Consider the following 18742-nt stretch of genomic DNA (forward strand, 5'->3'; position numbering starts at 1 on the left):
AAACTGTGCCTGTAGTTGATCAATTTGAACAAATAAATACGCTTACAGGTTTTTCCTCAAAGTCCACAGCTTCGACAATTGGAGGAGTTTTAATGGAGTCCAGCACTGAACTGGGAGAGATTCTGGAAGTTCTCGTTTGTCAAATGCTAGCGCTACATCTTCTTTTTAAAAAAAATAATTTCTTTGGAACAGAATTAAAATAAAACTGTGAGCACTTCTCTCTTTGTGTCGTGTCTTTTGGAAGCCCAAATACAGAAACAAAAGAAGCTCTGTGGAAATAGCAGCGTTCGGTCGGCATTTTAGCTTTCTCTGCTTTAACAGTACAGCACCTCTGGCCATGCCCCTTCACTGCACAGGGTGTGTGCGAGAGGTGAATGCATGTAATCGGAAGCTCTTATGATCTCACTAGCCCAGATGTATTTTTTGTAGTCCCCAAATTTGTTCGCTGTAGGCTTTGCTAAGATCTGTAACTATGTAAAACCCAATGTTTCTCTTTGCATTGAACTTTTAGCGTCTTACATTCAGAGATTTAGTTTATGTTCACGCAGCTACATTACACATCAACAAAAGTTTCAAATATGATATCGCAGTGGACCACCCCTTTAAACAGAAATTGGAAAGAAAATATTGAAGAATTTAATATTAAAGAATTAAAATTGTCTGTAGTGTATGAGTGTGTGTGAATGAGTGTGTATGGGTGTTTCCCAGTACTGGGTTGCAGCTGGAAGGGAATCCACTGTGTAAAACATACGCCAGAATAATTGGCAGTATTCTGCTGGGGTGACCCCTGATAAATAAGGGACTAAGCCGAAGGAAAATGAATAAATGAATCTATATTATAATTATATTATATTATATTATATTATATTATATTATATTATATTATATTATATTATATTATATTATATTATATTATAATTTTAGTATAATATTTTGTTAATCTAAAACTGTGAGTAGACATTAAAATCTGCCCCCAGTTTGGAAAAGATTAGTCTGAACCCTTCGCATTTCTTATTTAAGTCATGCATGTTCTTGTGTGAACCACTTATGTGCATGCCTGAATATATTAACACATTGCAAGCACTGAAAAAGAATTATTAATAAACCGTTAAAAGTATTTTTATGAATACTGAGTATGTTTTCTATCCACCTCACAGGTAAAAGGACACCTGGATTATATGCGTCAGATGGACACCATCCTCGTAGCAGTGGGGGTTCCTACCAGGGAAGAAACTGGAGCAATGAGTGGTAAACTACAGCTGGTTCATGTATCTCAGGAAAAAGCAGACACTCCAGAATCAGCCGGTCAGAGTGAAGGTAAAATAACACCATCTCTAAACATCAGAGATCTCTCAGACACTACTGATGAAAATGCTGATGAAAACCAAAAGCAGAGCGAAGTGCGGTGCGAGAGGCAGGACTCTGAGAATGGCTGGGATATTCCTGATATATCCGATTTACTCGACTCCATTAGTGAATCCGATGGCATCCTTGAACCCTCCGAAGGGAGGAATACACATTCGCCTTGTGATCCCAGAGGTGAAGATCATGTCGAATTATCTCAGGAACAGAAGCAAACAGGCAGAGAAGATGAAAGTGACTCAGAGTTTGAGCAGAAGTCTTGGGACTGGGAGGACACACACTGGACTACTGAATGTGCAAACACAACTGAAGCACGAGATCAATTAGGCAATGGTAAACCTGCCATTTCTGAGCCAAGATAAAAAAAAAAAATGTAAAACATTATGCCTTATTTCCATAATTCACTCTCAGAATGTTGATCTGGATGGTAAATAATTTCAGTGAAACTCCTGAGAGTTGAATTTGCTGCTATTAAGGTTATGGTCGGACATAGGATTGAGCCAGAATCATATAAACAGAGTTTGAGTATTGAAAATAGACAATTAACAGGAAATGGTACACTGCAAAGTAAATGCTTTTCTTACTTAGATATTTTTGTGACTTATTTCTTGTCCAAATATGTCTCAAAATTCTTAAAATGAAGTGAGTTTTTCCTTAAAACAATCAAATTAATCTGCCAGTGGGGTGAGCAAAGTAATCTTACTGTATGTCAAAAGGAAAAACAGATGGTACGGTGGCTCAGTGGTTAGCACTGTTGCCTCACAGCAAGAAGGCTGCTGGTTCGAGTCCCGGCTGGGCCAGTTGGCATTTCTATGTGGAGTTTGCATGTTCTCCCCGTGTTTGCGTGGGTTTCCTTTGGGTGCTCCAGTTTCCCCCACATTCCAAAGACATGTGGTATAGTGAACTGAATAAACTAAATTGGTGGTTGTAGTGTATGAGTTTGTGTGAATGAGTGTGTATACATGTTTCCAAGTACTGGATTGCAGCTGGAAGGGCATCCACTGCGTAAAACATTTGCTGGAATAGTTGGCAGTTCATTCCGCTGTGGCGGAAAAAATAATAAATGAATTTAAAAACATCCTCAAATGTTGAATAATGCAGTGAACCACCAGCTCTGCACATTTTCCATAACTGCGCCCAAAATTGCATACTTCCATACTATGTTGTACGCTAAAAACTTTTTATGTCTGAATTCATAAGTTTGAAAAACAGTATGCCAGAAGTACCCGGATGACCTTCTACTTCCGGCGAGATTTTAAAGTCGCTCGGATGAACGCTACGTTATCCCATGATGCCACGTGAGAGTGTTCATGAAGGACAAACTGGCGAATGTACCGTAGTATGTCCGAGTTCCATTCATACTACAGACATTCATAATGTATAGAACGTACTTTTTTAACGGCCGAGTAGTACATTTAAATTCAAATGCAGTACCTACTGAGTAGTCTGCGATTTCAGGCGCAGCCCTATTTTTTTTTAACCAAGCACACCTGATTCAGATCATCAGCTCATTAGCTGAGACTGAAAGACCTGTAATAGATGTGAAAGACATACGAGACATCCAAAACATGTAGTGTTGGTGGTCCTCAAGGAACGTGGTTGAGAAACACTGGACTACTATATCTTCATAGTATGAATAAATAAATAAAATAAAATTATGATCATGATCATTTGTTGTGCCCTAATGGTTTAAATTTGCTATAAATTTTACATAGTCACAGGCCTTAAAAAATTGCGTTAAACTTTGCATATGTTTTGCATTCTGGTTAATTATAATCTCGACTCAACATTGCCGATCCTGCAATGTGACTATTTCAGATTTGCACATTGCGGTATCGATGCTGAAACAATATATTGTGCACAGTGCTTAATTTGTAAATTGCAAGGTCCCGGAACAGATCGGGGTGACGGATCCGGCATGTTACTAGAGGAGGAAGAGGTAGCGGAACAATTGCGCAATCAAATTGGTTGGCCAATTTAAGTGAATAACACCTTGCATTAGTATCTTAGTAGTAGTGGCGCAAGCGTAACTGGCGCTCTAAGCGAACGACAGTCGTACCAACCTTGCGGTGTTCAGTCGATATTTTTAGTTTTGTGTGTGCTCATAGGTATTCTCTGTAGCTTAATAATATTTTAATTGAACGACTGAAGGCATATGGTGTGTTTTGAGGATGCTTTTTAGTACCTCTCTGAACCTCGAAGCATATGGAGGATGAGGGAGCTCTCAGATTTCTCCTAAAATATATTTATTTGTATTCTGAAGACAAAACAAAGCTCTCAAGGGTTTGGAACAAATGGTAATGAATAACACCATTAAAACATTTGGGTGAACTTACCCTTAAAGTTACAACTGGATATCATCTAATTTAGATTGAATAGCACTGCAAAACATAAACTGCTGTGTGAACACTGTTAGTATTTTTGTGTGTACCATTTGCCCCCTTTCATTAGAAGTGGCTTGTTGTTTAATTAAGATGTGAATTACAGCTCCACAGACAACCCACTTGACATTGTGTGAGGTATTAGTGCGATTTCTTTCCCTCTCGTCTGCTTTATCCATCTGTTGTTTTGGTTGTTATGGTAATGAATGGGATGCGTGTTGAATCTGTTCTAGATGTACAATCTCCGTGATCTGCCTTAAGGAGCGATGCAGCCTTCCAGTTTGGCCATTATTATCCCATTAACACTCATCCTATAGATTTTAACACATTTTTTTCATAATCTAAGAATACAAGGTTCTCACTTTAAACCAAATGTCAAATTCCATGACTTTAAGCCTCACTTTCAATTAATAAAACAGTGAATTTCAATGATTCTGCAATCAATAACATTATTATTATATTTTAATTGCAGCTTATATCCTTTGGCCATCAAGGGCACTGTTCAGATTTCTTCCACACAATCTGCATTGTTTTATATTAAGATTATATTACGATTACTATATTATATTAAGATTTTAACCGTTTATTTTCATTACTTAAGAGTCATGTTGCAAATATGATGGAGTAAGGCTTTATATGATAAATACTTTCTCTCTTTGTTTCTCTCAGCATACTCATACTCAACAGACCAATGTTTCTCCAGGTCAAAAAAGTCTTCAAGAACTAAGATGTGTAACTTTGTGTTTATTTTCACAGTAAAATAACTCAAGAAATCCTGCAAATATTGATGTAATTTGAAAAAAATTGCTGCCAAATCAGCATATTTAGAGGCCTTTCACACATCACGTCTATAAGCACCAGGTGCATCATAGGGCTGGGCGATATTGCAAAAAAAATGATCACAATATCATGTTTCATATCATTCGGTATCTGTAATTATTAAATATTTTTAACAATACATTTAGGAATATTAGGATTTTATTTAGCCACTTTATTTTAATTAACCAACATTACTAAGATAAATGGTTTTAATAGTCAAAAGGAAAAATATTTAAATAAAATATCTGATCTCTTTTTAGTAAAATAAACATAAGTGTTAAATAGACTCTTAAACTTGTTAAATAAGATGATACAAAGTGTGTGCAATGATAAAGGTAGATCAACATCTATGAGATGTCAATAATAATGCGCTTGACGTAGAAGTATAAATCAGCCTTAAGCCGAAGGATAATGGATGAATGAACATTACTTAAAACTTTATATTCTATTCAAAAAGTGGGAAGCTGATTGGTTATTTCTAGTCACATGACTCACAGTGCACTTGCGGCAATCTGAAAAGTTAGCCTCCATTAGAAATAACAAACTTGTATGCGCGAAAGACATGATATGTGAATGGCCCCCTTAGATCGCAATCTTGATCAATGTTAGTTAATGTTTTACATGACAGACAAAAATCCCTGATAATCCCTGATTTAGGACAGAAACATCTGGAATGTCTGGAATAGACCTTCTAAAAATTACATCGTATTCCAGAAATTCCATGACCTGATCAGGAACCCTGATAATAACAAAAGTCACACATCTTTCCGTCCACAGTGTTTGTGGTTTCAATCCACGTATCAATCATCTAAAGTATCGACCTGGTTGGGTAACAACAGCGGCAGGTCGATCCCAGCGTGTTCTGCATCCAGAAGGTTAACTGCATCTGTTGCCGTCGCAGGTAGTTGAGGCGGATCAGACACGAGCGAGGGGGGTTCGCTGGGTAGTTGTGGCTCCCCTGAGTTGCGTAGAGAAAGAGAAAGAGGCAGCGATGGCCTACGTGGTGCTTGAGATGAAGAGCAGCAGGGTAGAAGCCTTGCCAAAGCCCTCTTGAAATCCCTCATGAACATCGGGTAAATAATTGGGTTCATGGTGCTGTTACAGTAGCCCAACCAGGTGATGGCGTCGAAGAAGGAGGGTGGTACACACTCGCACACCGCCTGAATGCACAGAAAAAAAGGTCTTAGATCACAACGTCAATATCGAGACTCAGTAGCGGAGAGGTGGAAAAGGTCAAAGATGTCTAGTTCATGGGAGACCGCGAATATAGAAAGTGAGAGTAGGAGACGGAGATGGAGTGCTATTCACACACCATATTGTGTGTGAAGGAGGGCTAGAGACAGGCTTGCCCAGAAGCTTGAAATCTGAGCAAAGTGAGGGACACAGATGGGGGACGGGATCATTGAAAGCTTGAGAGCAGGACAAGGAATCATTACTGAATTAAATGAGAAGCTTCTGTTGTTGTCAAGTTGTGGTACTGAAATTAAGTTCGGCATCTTTTTTTGTTGCATGCTTGTTGAGGCCAAGGTTTATCTTGATCTTGGTTGAGTCATTGCTAAAAAAGGCGTTTTTTACTTAAGAGTTTGTGTTTCTTGTCCAATTATTTAAAAATTCTTAAATCAATTTTCAAGACGAGTATAAAATACTGTTTTGTTTTCAGCAATGAGTCAAAAATTATGGATTTTTTTCCCTCCTTAAAAATGAGATCAGTTATCTGCCATTGGGGTAAGTAAAATATTCTTATTTTAAACTAGGGCTGTGTGATCAATTTAAATCGTATAGAAATCGTGTTTTAGACATGTGCGATTTCTAAATCGGCTTACAGCACGATTTTCCCGCAGTATGGGATTTGAACCAATCATAATGCAGCATGCCTGAACAGAGCGCTAGAACAGGATACTGAATAGCCTGCGTAAGGATGATGAGTTCAGCACAGGAGGACTAGGTGCCAAAAAAGTCAACATCTGTGGTTTAGGATTAACTTACTTTGGATACAGGCTGATGTATTTGGATAAGAAGGCTGATGTATGGCAGAACCAGGTCATTTGTAAGTCAGTCATATATTGCGTCTAAAAGTGTGTGGAAAGCTGGAGCACGTTGCTTCCTTCAGCATCTTCAACTCGATTTGTGGTTGCTCCTTTGTCGTAGCTCAGTGACCCTCAACCGTTTTCTCTGAGAATTACAATCTAACAAAACATTGTGGCAGCTCCTGTGCAACTTTTATGTATGAAGAGAATTAAAAAGCACTGGGTGTTTGGGTTCTTGTTATGTGATTTACTGTGCAGCATTCTGAAAAGTTCAATTTAAAGTTTGTTTGAAAAGAGATTTGAATCAAAAAATCAAGCCTTATTTGAGTTTGATGGCCCGCTCACTCACATACACACATTTGTTTTGCCATAGATCTGTTCTAATTGTTCTGTTCTAATTAACAGTTTTAATTGGTGATTTTTATTGTTTTAGAGACATGTTACAGGTCTTCGATAAAGATCTAATTGTTTTTCTTTTGAAATATATTTCAGATTCACACTGTAAACACAGATTCGGTCGGTCTGTGACAAAATCGTTATTAAAATCGAAATCGCAATATTGTTCAAGAAAATCATGATGGGTTTCTTTTGCCCATATCACACAGCCCTATATTAAACCTACAATACGATTATTTTCTTTACCCTATTGGCAGATTATTTTGCTTACCTATTGGCAGATTATTTTTTCTTACCCCATTGGCAGATTATTTTTTCTTACCCTTTATTGGCAGATTATTATGCTTAACCCTTCGACAGATTATTTTTCAACCCAGGCTCATTCTGAAAACGTAGTCCTGTGGACGTTTCTGGAGACTGCGAAATACGTCCCGGAAGTCATATTTTTGCGGTTTTTGTTTTTGCGAACCCACAAGAGGCCGCTGTGTGCGCTTTTTCGTATCTCAAATGTCTCTTGCAAATGCTGTTCACACCCATGCTGTTCTCACGTAAATCCACAAGAGGCCATTGTCGAACGACCGTCTGTCTGACTGATTGATTGACTGTGACTGGCCAATCGACTAACCCACCCTCCTTATTTCCTAAACCCAACCAATTTTACCGATTGACCCGCCCACCCGCTTACTTCCCTAAACCCAACCAACAATTTACAAAAGCCGTCCTGAAAAAGAAAAGCCCTCGTCTGATTTTTACCACTTTTTCGAAATTTACCACATTCTCACCCTGTTATTCACTTTATTTTTTGGATTCTGTTTTTGTCTTGATTTCTGGAACCGCTCTTCCCCAGACTCGAACCCGATCATCGTTGTCAGCGTTACTCTGCATCTCAAGTCCGTCGGCGTACACGACGAGCTAACTGGACAAACTGGTTGCAGCGGGAAAGCCCTCCAGACGGAGGTAAGTGGTCAGCCGGTAAGCGCGAAAATGAACGGCGTCATACTGCCACGTAGCGTTCTATTCAAAAATTCAATGCAGTCATACATACTTTCGGCTACATAAGTCACAGTTTTCAGTAACATCCATGGGACTACGTTTTCAGAATGAGCCTGTGTTGTTAATTTTGCTTTACGCCATTGGCAGATTATTTTGCTTATCTGTAACTTAATTTTGATTTAATATTTCTGAAAACACCATTCTAACTTGTCAAGTAAATGCTTCTTTTAGATATTTGGACAAGAATCAAGACAAAAACTCCAAGTAAGAAAATTAAATTCCTGATAAAAGTGAATACGGCTATTTAGTGTGTTTTGTGGACTGACCTGTGCCATGTTGGTGATAAAAAAGGGAAGCCAGGCACTGAAGAATAGTCCCAGCAGCACTCCTAGGGTGAGACTGGCTTTCAGGGCTCTCTTTCTTTGCCTGTGCGCCAGCCTGCGCTCGCTGTTCACCGACAGCTGAGAGAAAGAGAGAAGAATATATTCATCCAGTTTTCTGCCTGCTGTGAGATGGGTAGTAATGTTACCTTGGCCCGGGGTAATTGTTTATGTCTCCCCTCTATCAGATGAAAGCTCTCGAATGTGACAAGGTCTTTGCTATTCTCTTAAATGGTTTTACCCTTCTATTGCATCCTTCCTCATCTTCAAGTGCCTTATTGCACTCTGACACCTTCATCTTTTCTATCATCACTTTTTTTTTCCGGTCCTTAAAATTGAATTTTTCCCTTTTCCACCACATCTCTTTCACCTTTCCCTTTTGTGTTTGTTAAGGTGCAAGGAATTCTCTACACAATTCTCTACATGCAGTATTGTGCCAGTAATCGCACAGCCTTCACTTCGCTTGATGATAGTTCACCAAAAAAAAAAGAGTTCCTCTCTATTTACCCTACGTCCTTTTTCTGTTAAACACTAAAGAAGATATTTTGAAGACAGCTGAAAACCTGCTAACCAAACAAATGCTATGGCAATGATTACAGGTTTTCAACATTCTTCTTTAAAATGTTTTCTCCAACAGGAGAAAGACATTCAAACCGTTTTTTAACAAGTGAAGGGTTAGTAAATGATGACAGAGTTTTCAGTTTTTGACAACTATGTCTTTAAGTTAGGGGTGCCCAAACTTGGTCCTGAGGGCTGGTGTCCTGCAGATTATAGCTCCTACATGACTCAAAACTCCTGCACGAAAGTTTCTAGTAAGCCTAGTAAAAGCTGGATTAGCTAGCCCAGGTGTGTCTGGTTGGGGTTCGAACTAAAATTTGCTGGACACCGGCCCTCCAGGACCGAGTTTGTGGTGGGTATGGGAATGAACAACAGGCTAAAACAGTCGTGCACTAAAAGTAAAACTTTTCCAAACAAGCTTTAAAGTCGGCATGAAATCTAATTTGCCTAGTAATATTTTATCTTTCATCAAATACCATAACCTTTCCTGCTCCTCCTCACTTCTGGTCACATGAAATGCCGTTATCAATCCTTTAGGGGTGGGGTTTTCAATCCTTTAGGGCAGGTGTGCTCAAACTGTCCTGGAGGGCCGTTGTCCTGCAGAGTTTAGTTCCAACCCCAATTAGGGCGCACTCACACTATTCTATCCGAACCTTCTCCAGGCCCGTTTCCTAGATTGTTTAAGAAGTGTGAGTGCTCTGAATCGAGCTCAGGCGTGGTTCACTTGGTTGGCCCTGGCCTGGTTGGAAGAGGTGTGCCAGAGGTTCACTTGGGCTTTGGTGCGGTACGCTTGTAGTGTGAGTGCAAAGCCCAAAACTGAGGACGAAACGTGAATTTTAAGGGACTGTTTCATATGTGTTTATTAATCATTCTTACTGTTTAATAAATGCAAACTGTCGTAGATTATCAAAGACGCAAACCCCTTACTGCACGACAGCTGCAGCTTCAGCAAATCTCCTAATTCCTGCAGAACGAGGACTTTATGATTGTTTATAAGTGTCAAAAGTGGCTGATCTGTTCAGCGAAATATTTGATTGCGTCACTGCACATCAAACGACTAAAACGATATAACTAAAGAACTCTACAGTAGCATAACCTTTCCTCCCCATCTTCACTTCTGGTCACAGGAAATGCCTTTAGGGTGGACTTATCAATTCTTTAGGGCAGGGGTGCCAAAACACAGTCCTGGAGGGTGGTTGTCCTGCAGAGTTTTATTCCAGCCCAAATTAGACACTTGAACCAGCTATTCAAGCTCTTTCTAGGTATACTAAAAACTTCCAGGCAGGTGTGTTGAAGGATGTTGGAGCTTAACTATGCAGGACACCAGCCCTCCAGGATTAAGTTTGGGCACCCCTGCTTTAAGTTGTGTGTTTGTGTATGAACAACAGGCTAAAACAGTCATGTGCTTAAAGTGGAATTATTCCAAACAATCTTTAAAATCCGCATGAAGTCAATTTTGCCCTCGAAATCTTTAATCTTTCATCAAATGCTATAACCATCCCTTCCCCTCTTCACTTTTGGTCACATGAAATGCCTTTAGGGTGGGGTTTTTAATTATTTAGGGCAGGGGTGCCCAAACTCGGTCCTTGAGGGCTGTTGTCCTGTTTAGTTCCAACCACAAATGATATACACCTGAATCAGCAAACCAAGCTCTTTATAAGTATACTAGAAACTTCCAGGCAGGTGTGTTGAAGGTAAACTATGCAGGACACTGGTCCTCCAAGACTGAGTTTGGGCACCCCTGCTTAAGGGCATCTATTTGACAATCTTCCTCCAATCCCAGCAAAAAAAAAAAAAAAAATTGTTTAATAGACGTCTAAAAGACATCTAAACATAGACAGCCTGGCTAAAACAAACCTAAATTTGGGCTGTCAGTCAAAATCTTATAGACATCTAGGAATAGCCCAAAACTAGACTAGTCATCAAATAGACAGATTAGACAGACTTTGTATGTGTAGTCTTTCATTTCTGTGTTTTTGATGACTAGCCTAGTTTTGGCCTATTCTGATGCCTATTGAATTTTTATGGACAGCCCACATTTAGCCTTGTTTTGGCCAAGACGACAATGTTTAGACGTCTATTAGTCATCTTTTAAAAACAAGATATGCTTGCTGGGATTTGTTTGCAAAGCCCCTCTTCCAAAGATCCAGTCGATTCCCAAATAACCAAATCATGCACCGTGCTACATTTTTTGGTGACACTTTATTTTGCTGGTCCATCTGAGTATTAGTAGACTGTCTGCTTAATATCTGTTGATACTGTTTCTTCAACGGACATTTAACTGACTAAAAGAAACTTTGTAAGTACATGTCAACTCACCCTAGCCCCAACCTAACAGTCCACTTATAATCAAATTAGGATTAGTTGTCATGTAGATGCAATGTAACTTAAATTAAAAAAACGGACCGTCAAAATAAAGTGACTCTTATTTTTATTTCAAATTTCTGGACCATTTCTCTAAGATGTAGTCACGATGTAGGGGAAAATGAGTATCTTCGATTTCATGCCGACTTAAAAAATTCCACCTAAATTTCCACCTAGTAACTTCTTGTCAAGTTGATCTCAATCGAATTTCTCAGAAATCTTCTCACCGGAGCATGTCGCAGGCCGGGTGGCTCCTGATGACTGTAGTCATCTCCATCCTGAATGGCGTGACCGGGAGAGGGAGGACGGGACGGTTCCCCGAGAGAGTGTTGTGGGTAAGCAGGATGAGTAAGAGCCTCCACCTGTCGCGCTTGTCTTCGGGCCGCCAACAGAATCCGGCAGTAGGTGAAACAGATGGCGGTGGAAGGCAAAAAGAAAGTGAGAAAGGTTGCCACAAGGGCGAACGGCAAAGTCACCCGCAGGCGGCACTGCGTCGATGGCATCCCAGAACTAGAAAGCTGGAAGTAAGATGACGGGTAGAAGGAGTTCAGATGCGTAGCATTGCCAGGATCATCCTCCGTAAGTTCCTGCATGCGACCCAAGCTATGCCAGTCCATCTTGATAGGCAGGAAGGAAGTGAGCGCTGCCAATCCCCAAGCACCGCCCACCAACAACAAAGCACGCGGTGGGGTCATGTGCTGTTTGTATCGCAACGGGGAGATAATGAGGAGGTAGCGGTCCAGACTGATCACGCACAAGTTGAGGATGGAAGCGCTACAGCACATCACGTCGAAGCAAAGCCAGACGGGGCAGAATCCGGGTGCCAGCACCCAGGTCCCGCACAGCACATTAAGCATAGCGGGAGGCATCACCACCAGTGCCACCATCAAGTCTGACAGGAAGAGGGACACCAGGAAGCAGTTGGAGGTACAGCGCAGGGACCGATGCGCAAACACCAGTGCAATCAGCAAAATGTTCCCGCAAGCTGTCACCAGAATTATGAGCGAAAGCATGACAGCCAGAAGCCAAGGACCGCTGCCACCGATGCTCCAGCCGTCAGAGATAGTACTGCTGTCATTGAAGCTCCTGTGAATTTTCCACAGATCCGATGCCGCTTCTACTCGAGGGATTGGTGGTGAGCCACTCATCATCGGAGAGTTGAATAGGACCGTGCGCACTTCCTCTGAGCGAACACGCATCCAGCTCTTTTTTTTAAGTTCATTGAGAGAGAGAGAAATAGTTTTCCACCTCTGCGAAATCTGTGGCTTAAAAGATCAAGATGTCCTGTTTGTAGTAGGAGTCCTTTCCATCTTTTTCCTGCCAATGTTGGAGATTTCACTCCCTCTGCTCGCATCAGTGCAGGGATATTCTGCTGCTGCCATCACTCCATTTGTTAGCGTGAGATGAGCAGCGCACAATTACACATCTCCTTGTCAATAATCTGGCTTCTTCAATGCCTTGCACCAGTGTGAGCAATTCTGTGCCTGTCGGAGTATTTCAAAGCTACGTGTCATGATGACACTCTTTGGGGGAGGGCGGCTGAGAGGTGGGCTTCGGTACGAGAGAGAGACTGTGTGTGTGTGTGTTTAAAACGGAGAGAGAGAGAGAGAGAGAGAGAGAGAGAGAGAGAGAGAGAGAGAGAGAGAGTGTGTGTGTTACGAGAGAGACTTCCGTGCAGATATTTTTAGATGAGTGAATTAAAAACAAAAACTTGGGTACTTGGGTTGTTGACGTGACGGTGCAATTTCATTGTCAAACATGACAGAACTGAATATAATTATTATTGTCAGTAAAGGTTAAACATTGTCTTCTGTGGACCTCTTGTTATAAAAACTGCTGTGTTATATTTTTTAGTCTTATAGTTCTCAAGCATAGTTCAACTCTTATAAATTGAATTAATAATCACCTCAGGCCTAATTTTACAAGAAGCTGTTTTAGGAAATGGCTATATACTTTTAAAAATAAAGGAACTTGATTGATTTTGTCACTGAAAAGCATGTCCTCTGGTGTGACACTATGCTAATCGGGCAGTTCCATGGGAAACTTTAATTAGTTGAAGGACCCCATTCAAGATAACAAGACTGAAGCCCCCTGTGAAGTGCATAATGTGCACATGTTCAGTTTTTGTCAGATTTTTTTACATATATACAGTGCTCGGATTAATTGAGTACACCTCTTTTTAAAAAGTTAAATCTTTCTCCATTTCTCAGTATTTTGGTGCATTTAAACAAAACAGATTTATTGAACAGATATATTTATGAAAACAATATTTTTGTCTCCAAACATATTTAGAAATTAAACGATAATACTATTAAATTCAAGCAAAAAATTGCAAAAATAATGACAACCTACAAAATTTAAAGTAAATTAAAGTCAAACATGTTTGGAACAAGTAAAAGCTGAGTAAATGATGACAATTTTAGTTTTGGGTGCTAAAAATGAACTAACCCCATGTTACAACACTCTCCCTAGTTTCACATATTTGTTGACACAATTATTTTCTTTCTTACAGAAACACTGCAGGTAAAATTATGATTTTCTGATATCTCTGCTATTTTCAGATGTAAAATTAACCCAATGAAATGATATGATAAGCATATATATATACTGTATATATGTACACACACACACACACACACACACACACAAATTTGTATTAGCCACTAAACTGCCAAAACATGAAATTGTTGTTTCCTTGTGAGGTCAGGCTGGTAATTTTAATAGGACAAAAAGAGTTATATGTTCTAAACACATAGTGCAAGCACCAATTGAATATTGATTAGTAAAAAAAAAAAAAAAATATATATATATATATATATATATATATATATATATAATTTTTTTTTTAACACAGTGTAAATATTTTTAGATGAGTGAATTAAAAAAATGATCTCAGTTCTAGTATTTCACATTAAGATGGATTTCTGTTTTTTTTCCATGCATTTTTATGAGTTCAACGTTATTTATTTAGAAACTGACATTACAAGAGCAAGACCAAACTAAAGTTAAAACAACACAATTTTTCTGTTTGTTTTTGGGATAACTTAATTGTTTTATGTTCAATTAAATTTGTCGAAATTAATAAGCTAACTTAATACCTTAAAAAATGGGTTCCACACAATTCATTTATGTTCTCCTAATACAAATTAAGTTAACGTAACAAATTTAAGTAGATTGAACACAAAACAATTAAGTTGTCCCCCCCCAAAAAAAAACTTAAATATTTTTCAGCTCATTTTAAATAAGTAATTTGAACAGATGGCGACACGGTGGCTCAGTGGTTAGCACTGTCACCTTACAGCAAGAAGGTTGCTGGTTCAAGTCCCACCTGGGTCAGTTGGCATTTCTGTGTAGAGTTTGCATGTTCTCCCCTTGTTGCTCTGGTTTCCCCCACAGTCCAAAGGTGAATTGAATAAACTAAATTGGCCGCAGTGTATGTGTATGGATGTTTCCAGGGTGCGAATTACAGATTGGGGGGATTGAGCCCCCCTAATTAATGCTTGATCCCCCCTAAAGAACATCAAAAGAAGATGTATGGGGGTCTTTTGAATCTGAGAAAAAGATCACTCTATTTGGTATTTTAAATATTAATGTAATATTTAAAATAATAGATATTCATTTAAGTCATTCAACAGTCTGAAACCGGCAGATTTAGAGCACTAAAAATATTGATTTCTCATAAAATAGGTGTTTGTTTCTACATTTAGCCTAAAAATAGTCAAATTAGATGCATAGTTTGATCTAAAGTTCACCGAAATAGCTAATTCTGTTAGAAATATATAGCCTATCCCACAAAACACTGAAAACTTAAGTAGTTTTTATTACTAAATTAGATGTAATTTAAATAAATATATTTGATTCACTGAAGCATCTATTACACAATACCAAAGCCCTTTATTTACAGTGTAGATATTTTTAGATGAGTAAAATAAAGGGAAAAATTATCTTAGTTTTGGTAATTCTCATTAAAGTGGATTTGTGTTCGCTTTCTATGCATTTTTATGAGCTCAGCACGCTTTAGTCTGTAATTGCGTGGCTGTAATTGAGTAAAAGTGAGCGGACGAGTGCACTAGACGAGGTAACCGTGTTGGCGTCTTTGCTGTTCCTCCTAATCCCTGTATCGTCCACTTCAGGGCGGCTGCGGGATGCGCACTCTGCTGCTGCTGGCCATAAAGCGTGTCTGAGCATCCAGCTTTTAATGCGACTTTATGCACATTCACAGCCAATCATTATTCAGGGTTAATTGAGGCAAGCAATTAACATCAACCAAATAGCTTATGGAAATATGTGCGAGACTACGAAGCAAAAACATTTTTAATTAATTTTAAATGTATTTCTGCTGAGGTGATTTGCTGACTGAGTGGTCATTTTACATAGTTAATTTTAGATATTGAACTATTATGAAAGTGAAGGGATTTATTAAAGTTGGTTTTTAATTAAGCTTTGCTGTATATGCTTTAGAAAGGTGATTTATGAAAAATCTTTCTTGTTACAGAAAACAGAAAAATCGAGGGGGAAAGGCCTTGGTGTTGCTTTTATTCAACACCCATAATGCACTAAGCTTGTTGTCGTTCAAGGCCGCAGTCAAATACAGCTTTGATTGGTAAATACTTAGTAAAAGTTTTTTTATTTTCCCACACAATGGTGCATGCCTGTGTTATTCTCCTGTGTAAGAATTGAAACGGATTTTTATACTGAGGGACAGGCTGTGGACTATTGGACAAATCTCTGTGTTTGTATTTCCAAACGGATAGAGGACCAAACGAGGAGGGGGAAACTGAAAAACTATCTCGGGTATACAGGTAAGGTTAACCTTATTAGTCGGTTGTAGTTAATGTATCCCATTATGTTCCTCAGTTTTATTTGCATTTGATGTTCTAAAATAATTAAACATAAAATAAATAAAAATGATTAACAATATTAACGGTATTGTATAGCCTTTTACCGTTATATGGAAATTAGCCATTTTAATGTTAGCATTATCTGTAACCTTACAAATAAAGTATGAGGTAAGAAAAAACACAATTTCTTGCTGGAACTGATGTCCTATATAATTAGCCTACCGAAATGTAACGTTAGGCTGTTGAGTTTGCTTGTACTAACGTTATCCTAAATTCAGGCAAACAGCAGAATATTATAAACTTCAACTAATAAACTATTACATTTGTACATTTTATATATATTTTAAAAGACATTACTAATTAGGGCTTCAGTATTTCCTCCTGGAACTGATTTTTAGATTTTTTTTACTTAGCCTAGCTTTGTTGGCTCGTGTTTACCTGTAACGTTAGCCTACTTCAATCCAGCTGAATATTAAAAACTTCCATTAGCTTAACAAACTATTTAAAGCTGTAAATTATATATTAAAAAAAGAAACCCACTACATTACTAGGAGTTCAATATTGCGCTACAAGTAGCCTACATTATGTGGTCAGAAATGAACTTTTAAAGCTGGAACCTACCGAGGCGCTATATTTATCCGTTATCTTAAATTCAGACGAACATCAGATTATTTATAGACTTTAATTAGCCTAATAAGGTATTTAAAATTGCAAATTATATATAGGGCCTATAAAAATGAAACCAATTCCTAAATAGGGCTTCAATATTGCGTTGCAAAGTAAAGTATGTTGTCAACTTTTAAGGCACAATTTACCCCTGGAACTGATATCCAGGGTAATTTTGTATGGCCCACCGAAATGTACAGTTGGCTATTCGTGTTTACCTGTAGCCTACTCAAATTCAGACAAATATCAGAATATTAATCACTTTAATTAGCCTAACAAACTATTTAAAATTATACAAAAAAAAAAAAAAAAAAAGGAAAGTCATTTCTATAGATTTAAAATTGCGGTACATAGTATGAGGTCAGAAATTAACCTGTACCTGAAACTGACTTAAATCCATCAGAATATTAAAAACTTGCTTTAGCTTAATAAATTATCTAAAGTTGTAAATGATAAAAAAAAAAAAACTATACTGAAGAGCTTTATAATATAAGTTTATGTTACAATGTAAAGTATGAGGTCAGAAATGAACTTTTAAAGCACAATTTTCCTCCTGGAACTCATATTAAGGGTCATTTTGTATATTTGGCCTACCACAATGTAGGCTATTCGTGTTGACCTATAGCCTACTTAAATTCAGACAAATATCAGAATATTATTAACTTTAATTAGCCTAATAAACTATTTAAAAGCATAAATTATATTTAAAAAAGAAAATAAAAAACTAATTACTAAGTAGGGCTTCAATATTGCATTATAAAGTATGTGGTCAGAAATGAACTTTTAAAGCAGTTTTCCCCTTGAACTGATATCACGGGTCATTTTGTACACCCGGCCAACAGAAATGGTTATTAATTTTTACCTGTAGCCTACTTAAATTCAGACAAACATCAGAATGTTATAAGCTTTCATTAGCCTAGTAAATAATTTAAAGTTATAAATTTTATATATATATATATATATATATATATATATATATATATATATATATATATATATATATATATATATATATAGTTGAAGTTAGAATTATTAGCCCCCCATTTGAATTTGCTTTTCTTTTTTAAATATTTCCTAAACAATGTTTAATAGAGCAAGGAAATTTTTACAGTATGTCTGATAATAGTTTTTCTTCTGGAGAAAGTCTTATTTGTTTTATTTCGTCAAAAATAAAAGCAGTTTTTATTTTTTTAACACATCATTTAAGGACAAAATTAGCCTATATATATATTTTTTTTGATAATCTAGAGAACAAACCATCGTTATACAATAACTTGCCTAATTACCCTAACCTGCCTACCTAAGTAACCTAGTTAAGCCTTTAAATGTCACTTTTAGCTGTATAGAAGTGTTTTGAAAAATATCTAGTCAAATATTATTCACTGTCATTATGGTTAATGATAAAATAAATCAGTTATTAGAAATGAGTTATTAAAACTATTATGTTTAGAAATGTGTTGAAAAAAAAAATCTGTTCTCCGTTAAACAGAAATTGAGGGGGAAAAATACAGGGGGGCTAATAATTCTGACTTTAACTGTAAGAAAATGAAGACCTGTTTAACCAACACAATCTCACGGCAATTCGTAACTTTTATCCCCCAATGACGGTTGGGGTTAGGGGTGGGGTCAGGTGCCACGCCTCCTTTTTAAAATCGTACCATTTCGTACGACTGAATTCGTACGAATTCGTACGAATTAGCCACTAAACTGGCAAAACGTAAAATACTTACGTTTTCTCGTGAGATCAGGCTGGTTTAACATGATATAGGAACTACAACAAAATATAAGACTTAAAGCATAACATTTTGTTTTTGAAATTTAAGATTTTTAAGACCTCGCGGACACCCTGTGGTAACTTTAACCAATTAACTAGCAAATAATAGCTTTTAAAAGTTATGTACAAGTACTGTATATTATTGTTGCGACCATCTGCATTAATTAAACAAGAATCAAAC

At 37.7% G+C, this 18742-nt stretch overlaps 2 protein-coding genes across 5 annotated transcripts in view; one reads left to right on the plus strand and one right to left on the minus strand.

Moving 5' to 3' along the window:
* The window catches only part of tmco4 (transmembrane and coiled-coil domains 4), a 33811-nt gene extending 29639 nt beyond the window's left edge, over window positions 1-4172 (plus strand). Inside the window, exon 14 of one of the 2 annotated variants that reach the window (XR_015523961.1) lies at window positions 1158-1743. Coding sequence is in view for 1 of the 2 variants with exons in the window: in XM_087307757.1 (XP_087163883.1) it covers window positions 1158-1724 (567 nt within the window). In the remaining variant the exon portion in view is untranslated. Of the gene's footprint in view, window positions 1-1157 lie in introns of both variants that reach the window. The other variant, XM_087307757.1, reaches the window with a different exon arrangement.
* Window positions 3594-12750, minus strand: htr6 (5-hydroxytryptamine (serotonin) receptor 6). 3 transcript variants are annotated; one of them, XM_087307776.1, is made up of 3 exons: window positions 11508-12750; window positions 8305-8439; window positions 3594-5722 (listed from the first exon to the last, which is right to left on the minus strand). In XM_087307776.1, the coding sequence occupies exons 1-3, from the start codon at window positions 12477-12479 to the stop codon at window positions 5363-5365; spliced, it is 1467 nt and encodes a 488-aa protein (XP_087163902.1). In that variant the 5' UTR covers window positions 12480-12750; the 3' UTR covers window positions 3594-5362. The 3 variants fall into 3 exon arrangements, 1 of the variants encoding a protein (XP_087163902.1); XR_015523983.1 differs by lacking the exon at window positions 3594-5722 and adding an exon at window positions 10345-10417 and having other exon boundaries at window positions 8236-10272; window positions 10654-12750; XR_015523982.1 differs by lacking the exon at window positions 3594-5722 and having other exon boundaries at window positions 8297-10272; window positions 10345-12750.
* Window positions 12751-18742: the final 5992 nt, after the last annotated feature.

The sequence above is a fragment of the Danio rerio genome, chromosome 23 (genome assembly GCF_052040795.2).
Source record: "Danio rerio strain M-AB ecotype USA chromosome 23, GRCz13ab, whole genome shotgun sequence".
Taxonomy (NCBI): Eukaryota; Metazoa; Chordata; class Actinopteri; order Cypriniformes; family Danionidae; genus Danio; species Danio rerio.

Bases quoted from the DNA above. Each gene is read 5' to 3' on its own strand.
- htr6 (XM_087307776.1), bottom strand. From the start codon at position 12,479: ATGCGTGTTCGCTCAGAGGAAGTGCGCACGGTCCTATTCAACTCTCCG. The intron at 8,440-11,507 runs GTGAGAAGATTT...TCTTTCTCTCAG, and splicing joins CCGGCCTGCGACATGCTCCG to CTGTCGGTGAACAGCGAGCG. The intron at 5,723-8,304 runs GTCAGTCCACAA...CTGTGCATTCAG, and splicing joins TTATCACCAACATGGCACAG to GCGGTGTGCGAGTGTGTACC.